The following is a 20182-nucleotide window of genomic DNA, read 5'->3' as shown; positions in this document are numbered from 1 at the left end:
TTCTATGGTTTGTTCTGGTAGGAGGTGCTTAAGCATGGTGTTGGTCCAATGCTGGACTGCTGGCTAGTCACCATTAGCCATGGAGTTAGCCCCGAGTTTTATTTCAGCCGAGTTCCTGTAGGGTCTATAAAACAGCTTGAACTTTGTTTGTTCCTGTTTCTTCTAACACATGCATCATACTTAAGTATTCAGGTCTCAGGCCTCTGAGTTAAGACTGACTGAAATAACATTGCCAGTGTAAGCTTACCTGTCCATACTGTAAATACTGATATCAGATAAGATTACTTAAATTTAATGCATGCCACACTGCTTTTTTAAAAACTGTATTAACGGGGTGGCTGTAGCTCAGAAGGTAGAGTCAACACCCGGCTGCCAAAAACCCTTGGGCAAGATTCAAACCCCAAGTGTCTGCATCCAAAGGAGTGTGAATGTTAGAAAAGGTATGAGTGGGTGAACCTGTTGTATAAAAGCCTGCGCTCAGAGCTCAGCAGGAAGCACTGTGTATGAACCCGTCCACTCTGGGTGGAAACCATCTCACTCAGGAGGAATGCTGTTTGACTCTATAGGTGTGTGTGAAAACAGACAAGTTCTGCTCGTTGACCTTTCACACGGTCTTTTCTTCAAATAGAAGTAATGACATTTTTGGTTCCATTGACAAAACAAACTGTGCTGCTTGGTATGAGGACAACAACAAATGTCTGCTTTCCTTTCCTGTTTTTCCAGTATTCCCCAGTATTCCAGAGCAGCCGGGAATGCTCTGCCCCGGAGAAGACAGTGAGTAAACCTGCTCTGCTTTCATTCTGTGAGATCAAGTGAGAGTGGATGTCCTTGGACACGTATGTGTCCACGTGACACAGATATCCAGTAGGATTGTCAGCGTTAACGTGTCATCACAATTCAAATGTGTAGCACATGTAACCCGTCTGGAGCGCAGAGTGACTCAAAATCCCTGCAATGACTCTGTCAACACATTTCAGGCAGTCTGGCCGAAGTTTGTCCGTGCTGCGCTGCAGATGGGTTAAAGATTCGAATCACGTTAATCCTGATGCTGCGTTAACATGTTAACGCTGACAGCTCTAATATCCACGTGTTCATTTTCTTTGTTTCCACAGCTGATGTGTGCGCTCTGTCTCAATAATCAGGTGTGTTGACCTGTTTTGCACCTCTTCTGTCATTGTTGTTGTTGCCCCTGCAGTTCCATCCCACACATGTGCGATTACTGTAGCAATAAAATGAACGTGTCCATCTCAGTCCATGCATGTGTGTTTCAGTGCATTGACACCCGTGTGTGTGCGTTCTGGTTCTTGTATACACTCTGATGGGAGTATAACAGGAACATGTTGTGCAGCAGTGGTGTTGACCCTAGATCTCAGTCAGAGCTGGTGGCAGTGGATTGGTGTGTAGAGCCAACCCAGTCCATATATCCCCAGTCCCAGTTTACCTGCTTCCAGACACCATGAACACCTTCCTGGGTTGAGTGTGTGTGCCCTGCCAGACTGCAACGTGAGAATATTTTAATGTTATGGCTAGGGATGGGTATCGTTTAGGTTTTATCCGATACCGGTGCCAAATCGGTACTTTTGAAACGGTGCCGGTGCTCAAACGGTGCTCAAACCGGTGCTTAAAGAATGGAGAACACAAAATTGGTCCAAAAACCTCTCATATTCAGCTGTTTTTTGTAAAAATATAACAATGTTAGCCTTTTCTGCAGCTATGGGGCATATATGGTATCACTCTTGGCTGGAAGCAGTGCTTAAACAATGGAAAAAACACAAACTTTGTCCTAAACCTCTCATGTTTAACTGTTTTCCACTTTTTCTTTGGTCATTTTAGCCTTTTTAGCCAGGGTGAAGGGAGTATCTGCCATCAAACAAGAGGACAGCCGCATGTAGCTATGATGATGTTTGCTAGTTCACCTTACATGCATTAATGTAATAACGTGGTTAGCCTACTCACGCAGAGAAGAACGGCTGCTGCTGCCATCATCATCCGTCATCATTTCTGCTACACTGGCAGGGCTAGGGGCCAGGACTCTCCTCTTCGTGTTTTTGGGGGATGTTGCATAACAGGCAACCCACCCGCAGTAGATGTGCTCGGTGTGAGGTCTCGCAGCAAGCTATCAAATACGGCGCATTTCTGGGCTTTTAAAAAAAACGCTATGCGTCGCCAGGTGTTTCATCGGATTCTTGGTGTTACCTCCTTTGACAGTATCACAGTATCAGCTTAAAGCACTTGTTGCAGGCTGCTGAGTTTGCATATTTTGCTATGAAGTACAGCCAGACTTTTAACCGCTTCGCCTTGGGCATTTTTAATCTGTAGCTCTGCTTTAACAGAACGTACGTACGTACCTGGCCCCACCTACTATCCTCGGAAACGTAAAATGATTGGCTAGAATCTAAAGTGTATCACAGCTCAGGAAAAAAAAGCACCGAAATAAAGCACCGAAATGTGCGCTGCTTTTCGGTCTGGTTACTACCGTTTATGTCAGAACCGGTGCCATGACACCGGTACCCATCCCTAGTTATGGCTGATATTTAATTTCTGTGGATTTTGGGCCTTCATGTAAGTCTGCAGGTGCAGGGCTCTGAACATCAAACACTCTATATTAAACTTCTTAAGGGTGATCATCAGCTGGTTCTTGAAGAATTGAGCATGATATGGTAAGCATGCCCATACGGAAAAGATATGTATAAATAGGGATTGGTATCGTTTAGGTTTTATCCGATACCGGTGCCGAACTGGTACTTTTGAAACGGTGCCGGTGCTTAAAGAATGGAGAACACCAACTTTGTCCAAAAACCTCTCATGTTCAGCTGTTTTTTTTTTTTTTTGTAAAACGATAACAATGTTAGCCTTTTCTGCAGCTATGGGGCATATATGGTATCACTCTTGGCTGGAAGCAGTGCTTAAACAATGGAAAAAACACAAACTTAAACCCTCTCACGTTTAACTGTTTTCCACTTTTTCTTTGGTCATTTTAGCCTTTTTGGCCAGGGTGAAGGGAGTATCTGCCATCAAACAAGAAGACAGCCGCATGTAGCTATGATGGTGTTTGCTAGTTCACCTTACATGCATTAATGTAATAACGTGGTTAGCCTACTCAACGTAAATTACACACGAACAAGATTAAGCTACTCACGCAGAGAAGAACAGCTGCTGCTGCCATCATCATCCATCATCATTTCTGCTACACTGGCAGGGCTAGGGCCCAGGACTCTACTCTTCGGGTTTTTGGGGATGTTGCTAACTCCGGGTCCGATAACAGGCACCACACCCGCAGCAGATGTGCTCGGTGTGAGGTCTCGCAGCAAGCTATCAAATACGGCGCATTTCTGGGCTTTTAAAAAAAACGCTATGCGTCGCCAGGTGTTTCATCGGATTTGAGGTGTTACCTCCTTTGACAGTATCACAGTATCAGCTTAAAGCACTTGTTGCAGGCTGCTGAGTTTGCATATTTTGCTGTGAAGTACAGCCAGACTTTTGACCGCTTCGCCTTGGGCATTTTTAATCTGTAGCTCTGCTCTAAAAGAACGTACGTACCTGGACCCGCCTACTATCCTCGGAAATGTAAAATGATTGGCTAGAAGTGTATCACAGCTCAGGAAAAAAAAGCACCGAAATAAAGCACCAAAATGTGCGCTGCTTTTCGGTCTGGTTACTACCGGTACCCATCCCTATATATAAATCATATAGAGTTTGTATCTGTCTTGTGTGAAACTTGTATGAAAAGCATACAAGAGTGAAAACAGATATAAGATCCCTTGAAAAATTATATAAATGAAACTTGTATGTATTGGATACTTACTAAAACAATATATGAAAGTAACGAGAAAGTGGCCACTTTCATGAGTAAATCATATAAGCCTTATATGATTCACTATATGAAGTAGGCCACATCTGATGCAAGTCTTTTATACGTTTTTACTATTTCTTTTCCATATGGGTGGATTTCAGTAAGAAAGCACCTTAACTGAATCTTTTTGGTGTATGAGGGGATTTTATGGTTGGACTTGAGAAGCAGTTTGAGGTAACCAGGAGTTAAGAGTTTATCCTGTCCGTGTAACACATGCAGAACTATTTTAGACGTGTCGGTCAGGAAGCTTTTCTGCAAAGATGTTTCTGTGTCATTTGTGTTTTTGCTGAGTTCATGTGTGGAGTCGTCACCGCTGCTGGCTCCCCATCCCCACCAGTGTACTGTCAGGTTGCTGCTACACTCCCTCGCTGCCTATTTGCTGTGACAGCATGTTTCAGCAGCTTGTGTTGGACGCTCCTGAGTGTGCATGTGCAGAAAAGCCTGTGTGTATGTGTTTGAGGGGAGGTGAGCCCTGTGCTGTTTTCCTGTGCCATACCACTGGAACCGGTGTGAAGACACAGCTGTAGGTAGGTAATGAGGGATCTGGATCAGGGTCACACACACTCAGTTAGATCACTCTTGTGCTCTAAGCTGTGCTGGTCACACCCTGTAGACACATGTAATAATGTACATTAACATTGTACTAATTGTGGCTTCCTGTTTGGCTGTTTGTCATTTAACCCTCCTTAACGTAGTGCTGGTGTTGATGGGAGGAAACAAGGACTGAAGGACTGAGCTGTTTTCTCCTGAAGGGAGGAGGACAGAATAAGAATGAGGAAGCAGGGAAACATTGTTACTCATTAATGTTTAGACTGTGTCTGTTTTTCAAGGCAGACTCAGCGCTGACAGCACTAGTAGCTACTAAACTGAATGTACTGAAGCAGTTTTCAAGGCTTTGTTCACTTCAAATAAAATGCTTTAAAATAATTCCCAGTTTTCCGTTGTGGGACTGAGCCATGGACTTTGTTCTTGTTTGTCTGATTTATAATTATGTGTAGTTCTGTTCTGCATGTCTTTAACTTTGGTCCAGCCTACATTGGTTCTATGGTTTAGATATTCTCAAAAGGTATCACAGATTATTTCATACTTTTTAAGTATAGCGTTATTTTTGTGCCACTATTGTGAGCGCACGTAAAACAATTTGCAGGTGCAAGTGTTGCATTTTGAGGAGAATTTTATTTTGAGTGAAGAAAAGCTAAATTTGAGTGAACAAAATCCATTGCTGCATGCAAAATTGTATTTCAGTGTTTGCTATTATCCACACACACACAGTAGCAGCCCCTCTTGCTCAGTTTTTGCATTTGCGCTTGCTCGCAATGTGTTGCTTGCGCTCTCAACATTTCTGCCCGCGAGCGCTCAACTCTTTCTGTACACCATTATATTTGTGCCACAAAACCAGCCAATCACAGACTTGGATGCAAAACGGCCAATCAGATTTTACTCAAACGAGGTAGTGGCGGAGGAACACAGAGTGGCGGAGTTTGAAATATTACTCTTTCTGGGTCACAAAATAAACTTTTAAGAGATTTTCATGTGAGAATATTGCTGTGTAAACTGTGAGCAAGCGCAAATGCAAACACTGAGCGAGAGGAGCTGCTGGTGTGTGTGTGTGTGTGTGTGTGTGTGTGTGTGTGTGTGTGTGGATAAAAGCAAACAATGAAATACATCTTTTGCACGCAGCAATGAATTTTGTTCACTCAAATTTAGCTTTTCTTCGCTCAAAATAAATTTTTCCTCAAAATGCAACACTTGCACCTGCAAATTTTTTTTTTTTTACATGCGCTCAATTTTTTTATTTTTTTTTATGCGCTCAGAATAGTGGCACAAAAATAACGCCATACTTAAGTAGTAATGTAATTGTTCTGCAACTCAACTCGCATTGAAAACTGTCACAAAGAGCAGGTGAGAGCAGCTGTCACTGTGAGGATACTGGTAGAAAGGATCACTGGGATCAGCTGGTGTTGCTCATCTTGTTATCTGCTGATGTTCATCCTTTGGCTTCTGAGCTGGAGTTTCCACATATTTAGCTTTGGGTTGTTTGCTACGAGCTTTGTGTTAGCATGCTGTATGTGCAGTAGCTCACAGCAATGGATGGCTGTTTGTAGTTTCATTACTTTATTACATGTAATGTAATGTGATTACATTAATAACTATTTTCAGTTTCTGGCTCTCTTATCAATCTCTAGCACTCTTTATCCTGTCTTCGTCTCATCGCTCGTGGTTGGAGATTTGGTGCTATATACAGTGGCTTGCAAAAGTATTCGGCCCCCTTGAACTTTCCCACATTTTGTCACATTACAGCCACAAACATGAATCAATTTTATTGGAATTCCACGTGAAAGACCAACACAAAGTGGTGCACATGTGAGAAGTGGAACAAAAATCATACATGATTCCAAACATTTTTTACAAATAAATAACTGCAAAGTGGGGTGTGCGTAATTATTCAGCCCCCTTGGTCTGAGTGCAGTCAGTTGCCCATAGACATTGCCTGATGAGTGCTAATGACTAAATAGAGTGCACCTGTGTGTAATCTAATGTCAGTACAAATACAGCTGCTCTGTGACGGCCTCAGAGGTTGTCTAAGAGAATATTGGGAGCAACAACACCATAAAGTCCAAAGAACACACCAGACAGGTCAGGGATAAAGTTATTGAGAAATTTAAAGCAGGCTTAGGCTACAAAAAGATTTCCCAAGCCTTGAACATCCCACGGAGCACTGTTCAAGCGATCATTCAGAAATGGAAGGAGTATGGCACAACTGTAAACTTACCAAGACAAGGCCGTCCACCTAAACTCACAGGCCGAACAAGGAGAGCGCTGATCAGAAATGCAGCCAAGAGGCCCATGGTGACTCTGGACGAGCTGCAGAGATCTATAGTTCAGGTGGGGGAATCTGTCCATAGGACAACTATTAGTCGTGCACTGCACAAAGTTGGCCTTTATGGAAGAGTGGAAGAGTTTGCAGTTTGCCACAAGCCATGTGGGGGACACAGCAAACATGTGGAAGAAGGTGCTCTGGTCAGATGAGACCAAAATGGAACTTTTTGGCCAAAATGCAAAACGCTATGTGTGGCAGAAAACTAACACTGCACATCACTCTGAACACACCATCCCCACTGTCAAATATGGTGGTGGCAGCATCATGCTTCTCTTCAGCAGGGACAGGGAAGCTGGTCAGAGTGGATGGGAAGATGGATGGAGCCAAATACAGGGCAATCTTGGAAGAAAGCCTCTTGGAGTCTGCAAAAGACTTGAGACTGGGGCGGAGGTTCACCTTCCAGCAGGACAACGACCCTAAACATAAAGCCAGGGCAACGATGGGATGGTTTAAAACAAAACATATCCATGTGTTAGAATGGCCCAGTCAAAGTCCAGATCTAAATCCAATCGAGAATCTGTGGCAAGATCTGAAAACTGCTGTTCACAAAAGCTGTCCATCTAATCTGACTGAGCTGGAGCTGTTTTGCAAAGAAGAATGGGCAAAGATTTCACTCTCTAGATGTGCAAAGCTGGTAGAGACATATCCTAAAAGACTGGCAGCTGTAATTGCAGCAAAAGGTGGTTCTACAAAGTATTGACTCAGGGGGCTGAATAATTACGCACACCCCACTTTTCAGTTATTTATTTGCAAAAAATGTTTGGAATCATGTATGATTTTCGTTCCACTTCTCACGTGTACACCACTTTGTGTTGGTCTTTCACGAGGAATTCCAATAAAATTGATTCTTGTTTGTGGCTGTAATGTGACAAAATGTGGAAAAGTTCAACGGGGCCGAATACTTTTGCAAGCCACTGTAAATAAAATTGAATTGAACTGAATAATTAAACCTTGCAGCAGGTTACATTTAACACTGCTGTTAATGAAAGTGTGCCTAGTTTGTGTTCGTGCTTCTCCATGTAATCCTGCTGTTGTCAGAAGCTCTGTGGACACCTGAGGCCTGACTTTGTGACTTTGTTCGGTGTGTTTTGCTCATTTGGTCGTCTTGAGAATTCATTGTTCCCTGCACAGATTTCAGGTTCCAGATGAAGGGGCTCTTGGGGATTGTTGGGATTTCCCTCTAATATCATGGGTCCTGCTATGGTTTGGAGCCTGAGTAAGATAAAGGAATTGGTTTGGATTAAATAAATCCATCCAGTGGCCGCTACATTAACACATAACAACTTTGGAATTCTACTAGAAACAGTCGATCATATTTGTCAAAGCTGAATTCGGGGCAAACTACGCTAAATTAGCGTTTTTAGCTAACAGTTACAATAAGCATAAAAGTTACTGTACGGCTATCATTTGTTAACATGACGCTTGTTCTTATACATGTAATACATTTATTACCAACCTGAGAGTTTATCCGCTGGTCATTTGACATGACGAATGACTTCTGAAGTCTTAATTCAGCTCAAGATGCTGTACATTCCCGTCAGTAACACTTTCGGTCCGCTAGTAAAACGTAGTTCTATTAATCTGCGCTCGATTACTCTTGAACCAGAGGATGTAAGTCCCAAAAAACTGAATTTTGGAACTGAAACTGAATGGTGAGAAGTGAATCTGAAATTATTCGAGAACTAAATTTCTAAAGGATAAAATGCAGTTTCAAAGCAAATAAATTCATTTTCAAAATATAAAATAAATTGAATTTCAAATTAGGCTAATTCAAATCCAGTTTTTAAAAGCATTTATTCAAGTTACAATTCAGATTCAATCTGAGCCATTCAAATATGAATTTAACTTCAGTTTCTGATGGCACAGATTTCTGCCCATACACCTCTCCTTTGGTTTCCTCTCAGATCAAACCTGGAAACTGTAGATGGCTTTCAGCGCACTTCCTTATAAAACTCCGTGGTTTTTGGTAAATTCACCAAAATGATACCAAGAAAATCCAACATGTTACTAATGTGAAGCTCTGTGCTGACAACAGATGAGGCTCTGCTTGAAAGCAGCTGGCTTTCTTTTTCTGTGTGTGTGTGTGTGTGTGTGTGTGTGAGAGGAAACAGACTCCCCTGTGTGCACACAGAGCGATGGAAGGTGGGAGGAGGCACTGAAATCCCGGATGATGTGCTCAGTGGATGGAGGCTGCCCTGCCTTGCACCAGATTCTGTGATAAAGCATTCCCCCTCACCACCACCACCAAGCCCTACCCATCCCCCCTCCCCTCCTCCCAGCACAAACCCCCGCACCACCCTAGCACCTCCCTCTCTCCGTGGCACCGCTGTCTGGCTAGGGAGGAGCCTCGAGTGCTGCTGCATCACAACATAGGTTGACATGAGATGTGGTGCGAGAGCGAGGGCGGGTGCATTGTACCGTACAGACATCGGCTCCAACACGGGCACTCGCTTTCCTCCCTGCTTCTCTGGTTTTTGTTCTGCCTGCAAAAGCCAAGAAAAAAAATGGCTGAGATGTGACTTCATCAAGGACGAGCTCCGCAAGCAGACGGGAGAAAGAGACAGAGCGAGAGAATCAAAGAGCCTTGTGAAGAGCAAGGAGAATATCTCAGAGGGAGGGAGGGGGGCGAGGAAATAATGAAATAAATCCCAGAGAGGAGAGAGAGAGGGAGGGATCGTCAGAGGGATGTAGCAGTGTGTATCCTCGCCAGCTCGCCACACACACATACATGAACACACACTCACAAACACTGAGCGTGGATTATGTGCTGACAGAGGAGGACAGAGAGGAGAAGGCACACCGGGCGGTGAGCTATCTTATCAGCTATCCATCCTTCCACCCATCCATCTTTCATCAGTCTGTGCTTCCATGTCACACCACAGAGACAATGGATCTGTGCCGAGCGTGTGAATCTTCATCCATAACAAGGATGTGTGATTGATGTCTGCGTTATAGCCGGTTGGGCCACGCACAGCAGGCAAGGACTGAATGTAAGCTGCTAACAGCGCTAGCAGGGCAGTGTTTGTATCGCAGCCACGAAGGGCCGACTGTGTGCCACTTAAACGAGAGGCTACACCTGCCGACGAGGGTGACACAGTGCTGCTTTACATGTGAGTGAGGGCTTGCATTGTTATGGTGTCTGCTAGTGCTGCGATTCAGAGGTGTTTCAGTGACATCAACGTGATTTAATGGCAGTGATGCAGACTGGCACATCAGAGCTCTGTTCCACTGGATGCACTGGGATTTCTTAACCTAGATTGACTGGGAAAGCTAATCGTTTGTGACTGAGACTGTGTCTCTGTCTGACACAAATGTCACTGGTATAAAATGCAATAACAATTAAAGCTAGGATAGAAAACAGGGCAGTGATCAGTCTGTTGATGCAATGGGTGACCTTCACAAACCTGTCAGTGTTTCTCTCTGTGCCTTACACAGGATGTTTGCTCACTCCAGGATCAACGTCCTAAAAAGCCCCAAATCTCCATTTTCTCTGTGTGTATGTTGTCAAATAATGCGTGCACACATGCCATACAAGGCTTACATGACAATACTGGAAGTGTCTCTGTCTGTGTGTGCAGGAGCTTTATCAAATCTGAGAAAGTGAAATTGGTGACATCATCGGGGTTATCTCGGGTTGTAAACACACACTTGGGTCACAGTCTGTCTGGAGACATTGCATTAAAGTCATATAGCAACAATGGTATTTGTCACCAGGTTGAGCAGCTGGGCAGAATGAGGATCCAAAGCAGCTTCATGGTGATCATGTCCTGGTATTTAGTGTCCACTGTGGACACCCTGCTGTGATGTTACCACTGGTTTCCCACCAGGTTGTTTCTTGGAGAGAAACCTGTCAATGTTTGAGGAGATTGTGGTGCAGCTGATTAGCAAGGTGCATCCATGTCATGTAGATAAAAGGTTAGCGTCCATGTGGATAGCATCTCCAAACCGCGGTGCTCATGGTTTAAAGGCACGCTCTGTGGGTGTTACTACAGCATGCTCTTCCTGTGCTTGATCAGTCGCTCGTACTTTGAATGTTTCTTTGCCCAAAGTGACGAGGCACTTCAGCATTCAGCTTCTCCTTCCTTGGCTTGTTCTCTGCAGCGCTGGGGGGAGTATTACATCTCAGAGGCTATATCTGGCTCTGGAAACATTCTGGGCTTCTTGGGCCTATAGTGGCTGTGCTGTATGCAACGTGAGTCATGCTGGATATTGATCCTTTCTAACTATTTCTGACTGAGTGGGACTGTGGCACAGAAGGTTTGTTGGAAGTTTCTGTCATGCGTGCCAGTTTTGCTGACTGGACACTGACCTATTATTAGCTCTTTATGGATCAGCTGAACAGCTTTGTCTATCAGCAGTGTAGCCACTGATATGTAATGCTACATAATAACAGATGTGCTGGTTAGTGATGTGACTGTCAGTATCATCTGTACCATGTACAACAGCTGTCTCCTGGTTTTCTTCTGGAGGGCCCATTGATACTGCATTATGGGGCTCCAGTCAGCCTGCAAGTGGTTAATCTGGTTAAACTGGCCCAGTGAACTGCTGCTTTAATATCAGGCTAACCGTGGAGTAGGAAACCTCTTCATGTTACTCTTCTACAATGAGTCCCTAATTTAAAGAGGGAGCAGCATCTGTGTCCAGTCTTTGTGTTGCCACACTGTTGTTAGAAGCTGATGCATGTGGCGTGCAGAGATGGGCAGTAACGCGTTACTTGTAACGCGTTACTGTAATCTGATTACTTTTTTCGAGTAAAGTAAGGGATTACTATTGCAAAAACGTTAATTAGATTACCGTTACTTCCCGTTGGAACGCTGCGTTACTGCGTTACTAAAACCGAGATCTTTTTGCGAGAATGTCTCACGACAGTGACGTAAGCGAGTACGCCGTTAGTGACAACAGCTGTGTGCAGATCAACAGTGGATCACATATCGATTGTGGGAGAGAGTATGAGCGTGCAGCGTTTAAAGCGTGGAAGTACTGACCTTACTTTGAGTTTGATTCCATAAAAAGTGACAAAAACATTAGCGTCCGTTGTGCGTGGGAAGAAAACTTCTTTTTACAGCGATAAAAAACCCTAAACTTCCAAGCAAGCACCGAGTGCGCAACGACGTAATGCGCAACTGACCGCGGCACACCTGCACCAAGGTAAACCTCCGCCTACCGCAGTCCTGCTTTACAGGTGAAAATAGAGCAAAAGGACCGCTGAGTCTTTGACTTTATTTATTTTCTGCTGTGTTTTACTTGCATCTATTTGAAAGAGTGAGTGTAAACACAAAAAATATTTTATTTTATGTGCTGGAATGTGCAGAAAATAGGTTTAAATGTTAAACTAATTTATTCAAGTCAGAGAATGTTGCATATAATAAAATTTTTGCTTGATGCATAAAGTTAAAAGATTAAAACTGATAAAACAAGTTAAAAAAAGAGACGTTTCCATTTGATTACATTTTGTATGATGGATTATGTAGAAAAAGTAGAATTGGGCTGAAAGCTCTATCACTTTATCACCTATTCAGGTTGTAAACTGAATAGACACGAAAACACGATTTTTAAAAATCGTGTTTTTAAAAAGTAACTAAGTAACTAAGTAATTAATTACTTTTGAAAATAAGTAATCAGTAAAGTAACGGGATTACTTTTTTGGGGAAGTAATCAGTAATTAGTTACTGATTACTTTTTTCAAGTAACTTGACCAACACTGGTGGCGTGTAATGGTATTGTGCAGCTACTGCAGTCCCAGCATGTGCACACACTTCCAAGTGTTAAAAGATCAGCGTGAGAGGATATGTGACAGAGCAGGCCACAAGCTAAAGGCTGTGTATTGGTCACTGTCTGCCTTTTGTTACTTATTACTGAACCTTAAAGGCAAGGATGGCTCTGTCAGTGCTGGGAGGTGTTCTGTGCAGAGACCACAGTGTTTCCATCATCAGCACTTCAGATAACACTCCAATTAGAAATGCACACAGCACTCATCCTGGTCCTAATCACCATGCTGGTTGGCCTTTCTTTGGAGCCTTTCTATATACTGATTAGCATTAATATGTACAAACAGTGTCGAGTGATAGTCTGCACAGCTTTCACTGTTGATGTAATATAGTCCCTTAAACTGAGCCCTTTATTGTCCCAATGTATTATTTACATTATAATGAGGAATGCATTGATTTGGCTGAGTACTGGCATACTTGGGGATTACATCATCTCATCAGCCCTGGCTTAGGCAGTGCTTTGAAAATCCACTTTCAGCATACTCATTACTTGCTTTAAGTTGAAGTCACTAATGTAATCCTGTGGGATGCCTCAGCTCACCGATATAATCTGATTGCTCCTGTAAACTGATGTAGCTCCATGGCAACCCAAAAATAACGACTGGTTTTTACGCTATAGCTCATATTGGTAGTCGTTCAAGTCAAGTCAAGTGTTTTTATCTGACCAACTAATCCAGGTCATGTATGTATAGTCAAGATGCTTCATGCTTCTGACATCTTCATTCTACCAGCTGGAGTTTATAAAGTCCAAGAATATCAACAGTGAACACATCAAACTAAAGAGGCAGGTGAGTAATGTTTCAGCAGAAGTAAGTTGGAAAGGCAGTACTTCATGTTTACCTTCTCATCGTTTAGATGAAGTTTGCAGCCAGTCTGAGCCTCTGCTGTCAGACTGTATTTCAGCTGTGACAGGGTCATTATCGTGACCTCCACTGAAAGGAAACTGTCCTCTGTGCTCGCTGACACACTTCTTCAAAGAGTCGAGTGTGGGCTCAAAGCATAGGCGGAATCAGTCGCTGCTCCCTTTTTTAGCATCCCTGACAACTTCTTAAATACATGAACCAGGGTCATGAAATTCTCAGGGCTTAAAAACATTTAAGTTCAGTTCAAAACTGGAACCAAATCAGTTTTGCATGAATCACAATCTAAACCCCCAAATCATCTTTTCTGTGATCAGCTTTGCTCGTGGGCTGTTTCCTCATTTAAGTAGCAGGACTGTGCCACTCTAATGTCTAATGTGGCTTAACAGAAACCATCATTATCGCTTGTATTAATTAAAAAATTCACTGAGTGATCTTAAATCCTTCTTAAAGCCCCGACCCACCTTGGATTCCAGTGTTTCCCTCACAGAGTAGCATGTGTTGGTCAGTGATGTGTTATAGGCAGTACTGAACAAACTGCTTCACTTCAGAGCAACAGTGCAGCCTGATCTACCAGCACATTAGCTGCACCTGCAGCAACAGTTATAATAACGACACAAACTAAAGGAGGCTTTAGGCCAGAGCCCCAGCCTGATGTCACATGACGTCCTGGTTTAAAAGCTTTGGTCTTTTTAATGTCGCTCATTAGAAGCTGCAGCTGCTGAATGATGAGGCCAGGACTTCATGCTGTCATATTAAAGGACAAATGGTTTGTTGTTGGTGTGCCGGTGACAACTGTGAACAGGTTTGATACCAGATAGAAATATGGTTTAAAATGCTTGAGTGTTGTGAGGAGCTGTCGCTGGTGCAGCAGAAGGAATCCTGAAAAGATTAGGATGCTTTTCAAGCTCCTTCCCACAACATTAGGTCAGAGCTGAGGAACCTTGATCGAAGAATTTTTGTACCTTGGAAACAAAAACAACAACTGCAGCGGCACACATTGTGCAGCCTGCTAGCTTTGTTTGTCCTGGCAGAAAGTAAGCAGGCTTTTACTAATAAATGCAGAAACACAGTTTAGCTGTTTAGGTGGCTCTCAGGAATCACTGACCCGTCCTGTACAGTTACCACATTATCCAACCCCTGCAGTTCATCGGATAATGCGAGTATAAGGAACACTTTCCCCACATCCATGGTGATAGTTTTAATGACCTAAAATCAAGAATTTTACTGTGCTTATCTGAGGGCAGCTGAATGCTGTTCAAACCTGGTGCATGGCTGCCGCTTCGTGATTCTTCTTTTCTTTGCATATTTCTCACGTATACATTTCACAGCTCATCTTAATAATAACAGCTAATAATTAAATGCAGAGTGGTGTGTAAACACTCAGGATACACACAGGACAACCTGATCCAGCTCTAACTGTACACTTTGTCAGAAAGTTTTAAATCTAACCTTAAAACCAGAGAGGGTGGGAGCTGGTTTATCAGAAGATGAAGGCTCTGCCTCCTCTTCTACTTTCAAAGATCCAGAAAGCACAAGTAAGCCTGTAGTGCGAGAGCGATGTGCTCTAATGAGGTGAAACGGTCATTAAGATAAGATGGGGCCTGATTATTTAAGACCTTGTATGTGAGGAGCAGGATTTTGAATTCTGGATTTAACAGGAAGCCAATACAGGAGAAATATGCTCTCTCTTTCTAGTCCCTGTCAGGACTCTTGCTGCAGCATTCTGGATTAACTGAAGGCTTTCAGGGAGTTTTTAGGACTTCCTGATAATAATGAATTACAGTAGTCCAGCCTGGAACTAATAAATGCATGAACTAGTTTTTCAGCGTCACTCTGAGACAGGATGTTTCTAATTTTAGAGATGTTGCACAAATGGAAGAACGCAGTGTTACATATTTGTTTAATATGTGCATTGAAGGACATGTCCTGGTCAAAAATGACTCCAAGGTTCCTCAGTGTTACTGGAGGCCAAGGTCATGCCATCCAGAGTAAGAATCTGGTTAGATACCATATTTCTAAGATTTTCAGGGCCGAGTACAATAACCTCAGTTTGATCTGAATTAAGAAGCAGAAAGTTAGCGGCCATCCAGGTCTTTATGTCTTTAAGACATTCCTGCAGTTTAACTAATTGGTGTGTGTTATTCAGTGAATGGATCATCGGCTTAAATCCAAATTCATCTGTGTTCTTGATGTAACCCAACTTTGACCATGAACCCCACAGTCACTGTGAACAGTCCCACACACTGCTTTGCTGTAGATTCATCAAAGTACAACTAACTAACTTATTTGTCCTTCAGTAAACGTTTTCCAACTCTAAGTGCAGTTATGTCTCATTGTCGTACAGTTAGCAAACACTGACAAACTTCATCCAAGCAGTTTGTGTGTTTGCTGAAATGTGCTGCCCACTTTAAGCCTCAAGTATCGAACTATAGATGATCCATAAATGGGACATTTATTCCTCTTTCCCTGGTGATGAAGGCATCAGTAGGATTGCTGTTGGATGTGTCACTGTGCCCACATGTTTGATGTTGGAAGATGCACAATGACATGGAATAAAAACTCAAATCTGTTAAATTGTTAAAGCAGGAAGAGTTTTGAAACTGTAAGGAGTAGAACATGCACGTATATCAGGAAGTAACAGTAATCAGCTGTCTGGAAAATAAATACTTTCCACCTGTTATCAGCTCCCGTTTGGGAAGTCTGAAGGAAATCTTGCAGTTTTTTCCAGCTCAGGACAAAAGTACCAGGTGATCTTTGTACATTGATTGCAGTGTGATTGCTCTGCACGTGACTCTGTGGGGTTTAGTCGATGTTTGATCGTATCTCCCGACCCAGGTGTGGACTTCTTCTCGAGCTTTGCTGTGGTCCGAGTGGTCGTAACGTTGTCATTTTGTCTTTGCTAGTTAAACAGTTGTTCTGTACATGGTTCAGTTTAAAAGCCCTGTTTGAAAAGAAAAGTGTGTGTGAGTGTAACAGTCACACATCACAGAGCTCAGCTGTCAAAGAGCAGGAGCCGGCGATGACTTAGTTCAGTCTGGGACGTGCTGAACATGAAAGAGAGGGTTAACCACATCAGTCAGTTACACCTCTGTCAGTCATACACCAAGCAGCTGCTCAGGTCAGACTCACACCGATCATTAAAATGCTCAATAAACAATATTCAGGTTTATGTTTCTTAACGTGCAGAGTGATAACGAAGTACAGTTGTGCCCAGAAAAGTATTCACTGTTATCTGTAATAAAATACAGTGACCTCTGATCCAGTAACAAACCTAAACGTGTGTCTTGTACGGTCATACGTGATGTTACATCACACATGTTCACACACTGTGATTTCTGGAACCGTTCCTGAGCTCATGCAGTGACTTACCTCACGTCTGTTTCTATGCAGTGAGGACCCGCCTATCACAGGCATTCACCTGGCGTCCTGCTGTTATACTATAGAGGACGAGCCAAACACTGAAACTGTCAGTTTTCTGTCACAGTTGCCACATCCCAACTGTTTTTAAAGACGTATTGCTGCCAGCAAATAGAGAATGAGCTCATACTTTTGTATTAATAAGTGTGTGTATAGATGGGTTTGCAAACATCTCTTCTCCTGCAGATGTTTATCAGTGCAGCTATTTAGATGTGGCTAAAACAACCTGGTTCAGTTTCGTCATGATGAAACTATTAATTGTACTTTGTATTATCTGTCTCTGTGCATCAGATCAATGAAGGTAACCCTGGCCATGGAAGGTGCTTCACATGCTCTCTTCAGGTTTTAAACTCTGACCTGGTTCTCTGCCGTCCAATCAAATGGATGGATTTCTGTATGAACTGATTTGTTAACAGGATTTAGAAATTTGATTTGATTACAAAGCTCGGCTGTTCTGAGGTTCATCGTCCACTCAGGAGGACATTCTGTGTAAGCTGCAGAAGCAACCTAACAGATATGTCACCGTTTATTTCAGCTGTCGCTCAGTTTGCTGTAGTTTTCTCTAATAAGGCAGCTGGATGTCCAGGCTCCACACCCACAACTCTGAGCACACCTCTTCACTTTTAAGCATCTCTAGCTCCAGAAATAGCAACAGTAGTTTAGTAATGTGTCAGGCCTCCTGCTGCACTGCAGCACACCCATATGTTCTCGCTGCTTGTTCTAACGAAGCAGCTGGGAAGCTTTCTGCCATTGATCTGAATGTGGAAGCGCCCCACATCTGCTTGGATGTATTTGATTTGCACAGAAGTGACATAATTTGTTACTATTTAAGTGCATGGAGCTGAATTTCATGCAGCATTAATCATCTGGTCACATGTTGACTGAGACTAATCCAGAGCCCAAATATTATCAGCAGCTCAGGAACAAGAGCAGCGTTTGAATCTTTTCTTTAGATGGACTTTGTGTCCATTGTTTTGTAGTCTGTGACCGAATTATTCAGATGTTCAATATCAGTGTAATGCTGCCTCCTTAACCTGTTACTCAAGTTACACATATTCAGGAAAATTCAAGTGACAGATTTTTAAAGATTTGAGAGAATTTTGTTCATTTTGTGAGGACCGGTTTAAGACAGACTCTGAATCAGTTTCAGAGACACACTGCAGATTTAGCATGTTAAAGATTACAGCGGGTGAAGCCTGTGTGTTTGCTGGACATCTCTCGATCTACATCTATCAACACTAAAACGCTCTCAGTGGTAGCTTTGTTAGCGTGGACTGTGGCACAGCAGAGCACCATTGTTCTCTCTCCAACACACTGTAGCTTCTATACTTATCAGAATGATGCATTGTGGTGTCTGCTGAGACAGCGCTGGGCAATAGGACGTCTCACTGAAACACTGAGGATAAGCATTTGTTCTGATAAAGTTATTCCAATGATGACAGTAAATCTTATGATTTTTTTCAGCTATTTATTAATAAGTAGGGATGGGTACCGGTGTCCGGTGCCATGATGGCACCGGTTCTGACATAAACGGTAGTAACCAGACCGAAAAGCAGCGCACATTTCGGTGCTTTATTTCGGTGCTTTTTTTTCCTGAGCTGTGATACACTTCTAGCCAATCATTTTACATTTCCGAGGATAGTAGGCGGGGCCAGGTACGTACGTTCTGTTAGAGCAGAGCTACAGATTAAAAATGCCCAAGGCGAAGCGGTCAAAAGTCTGGCTGTACTTCACAGCAAAATATGCAAACTCAGCAGCAACAAGTGCTTTAAGCTGATACTGTGATACTGTCAAAGGAGGTAACACCAAGAATCCGATTAAACAGCTGGCGACGCATAGCGTTTTTTTTAAAAGCCGAGAAATGCGCCGTATTTGATAGCTTGCTGCGAGACCTCACACCGTGCACGTCGGGTGGGTTGCCAGTTATCGGACCCGGAGCAACATCCCCCAAAACCCCGAAGAATAGAGTCCTGGCCCCTAGCCCTGCCAGTGTAGCAGAAATGATGAGGATGATGATGCAGCAGCAGCTGTTCTTCTCTGCGTGAGTAGCTTAATGTTGTTAGTGTGTAATTTACGTTGAGTAGGCTAACCACGTTATTACATTAATGCAGGTAAGGTGAACTAGCAAACATCATCATAGCTACATGCGTCTGTCTTCTTGTTTGATGGCAGATACTCCCTTCACCCTGGCCAAAAAGGCTAAAATGACCAAAGAAAAAGTGGAAAACAGCTAAACATGAGAGGTTTAGGACAAAGTTTGCAGAGGTGGGACCAAGTCATTGTTTTGCAAGTCTCAAGTAAGTCTCAAGTCTTTATCCTCAAGTCTCAAGTCAAGTCTCAAGTAATGTCAGGCAAGTCAGAGTCAAGTCTCAAGTCACTGGTGTAAAAGTCCAAGTAAAGTCACAAGTCTGAAATTTTGAATTTCAAGTCCTTTCGAGTCTTTAAAAAAAAAACGAAAAAAAGCATGTTGCAGTTATATGCTAAATGTAAATATTAGACCATGTAATTTTTAAATCTGTGTTTTTCTCAACACATGACAAAATAGTGAACTTAGAAAATATACACAAATTGTGAAATTGCACCTCTTTAAAATGCAGCTCAATTAAACCTAGCTCCAAGAATAATTTTCACCGACAGTTCTGAGATAAGCTGCATGTTATTCTTGGATGCGCTTGTAGGACCGGCTTTAAAATCGCATGACAAAAATATCATACATAAATAAATGATATTTTTAAAAAAATATAATTTTAAAAAAAACTGCATCACCAACGTAGCCTGGAAAACATTTGCTAGTTAGATGAAGTCAGCTATCTCATCGTAGCATATTTATATGCATATTTATAATTATACGCTTCTTGGAGTGAGTGCATACACTCATGAAGTTTAGTAACTTCCGGTCACTGCAACAAGCCCAGGTACAGTTTACCGACGGATGGGTGCAGGACCTTGAAATGCACCGTGTAGAAAGAAAAGACCATCGTACGTATCATAAGTTTACCAGTCTCACAAATCGTCGTCATAAATACACATTCGTTAACCGTTTATTAATAGGACCTTTGAGCTCAACGGTAATTAATTAGCAGTGGAAATAATTTCTGGTAGCATCACAGAAATGTAGCAGTGACAATAATATTGTATGCTGTAATCGTACTGGACAATTAGTGATACAAAACAACTGTTTTACCCTGTGAATAAAAGTATATGTTTTTGTCAGTGTACCATAATAACAGAAGCGAAACACAATATTGTGTCAGGACAATTCACTATTTATGCACAATAAACAAAGGAGCATAGCGCGACAATTTCTGTTCAGCGCCAGACTTGCTTGTAACCTATATCACCAATTATGTTAAGAAAAATGACGCATTAACTACAACAGCAGACTGACCTTTGTGGAAAT

At 42.6% G+C, this 20182-nt stretch overlaps 1 protein-coding gene across 3 annotated transcripts in view; it reads left to right on the top strand.

Moving 5' to 3' along the window:
• prkcz (protein kinase C, zeta) overlaps positions 1-20182 on the top strand; it is a 106221-nt gene that overhangs the window by 13164 nt on the left and 72875 nt on the right. For all 3 annotated transcript variants that reach the window (XM_076878830.1, XM_004545942.6, XM_024799866.2), the window contains exon 4: positions 724-774. In XM_076878830.1, coding sequence (XP_076734945.1) covers positions 724-774 — 51 coding nt within the window. The remainder of the gene's footprint in view (positions 1-723; positions 775-20182) is intronic.

This window comes from Maylandia zebra, linkage group LG20 (genome assembly GCF_041146795.1).
Source record: "Maylandia zebra isolate NMK-2024a linkage group LG20, Mzebra_GT3a, whole genome shotgun sequence".
Lineage (NCBI taxonomy): Eukaryota > Metazoa > Chordata > Actinopteri > Cichliformes > Cichlidae > Maylandia > Maylandia zebra.
This window is presented reverse-complemented; position numbering and strand designations above follow the sequence as displayed.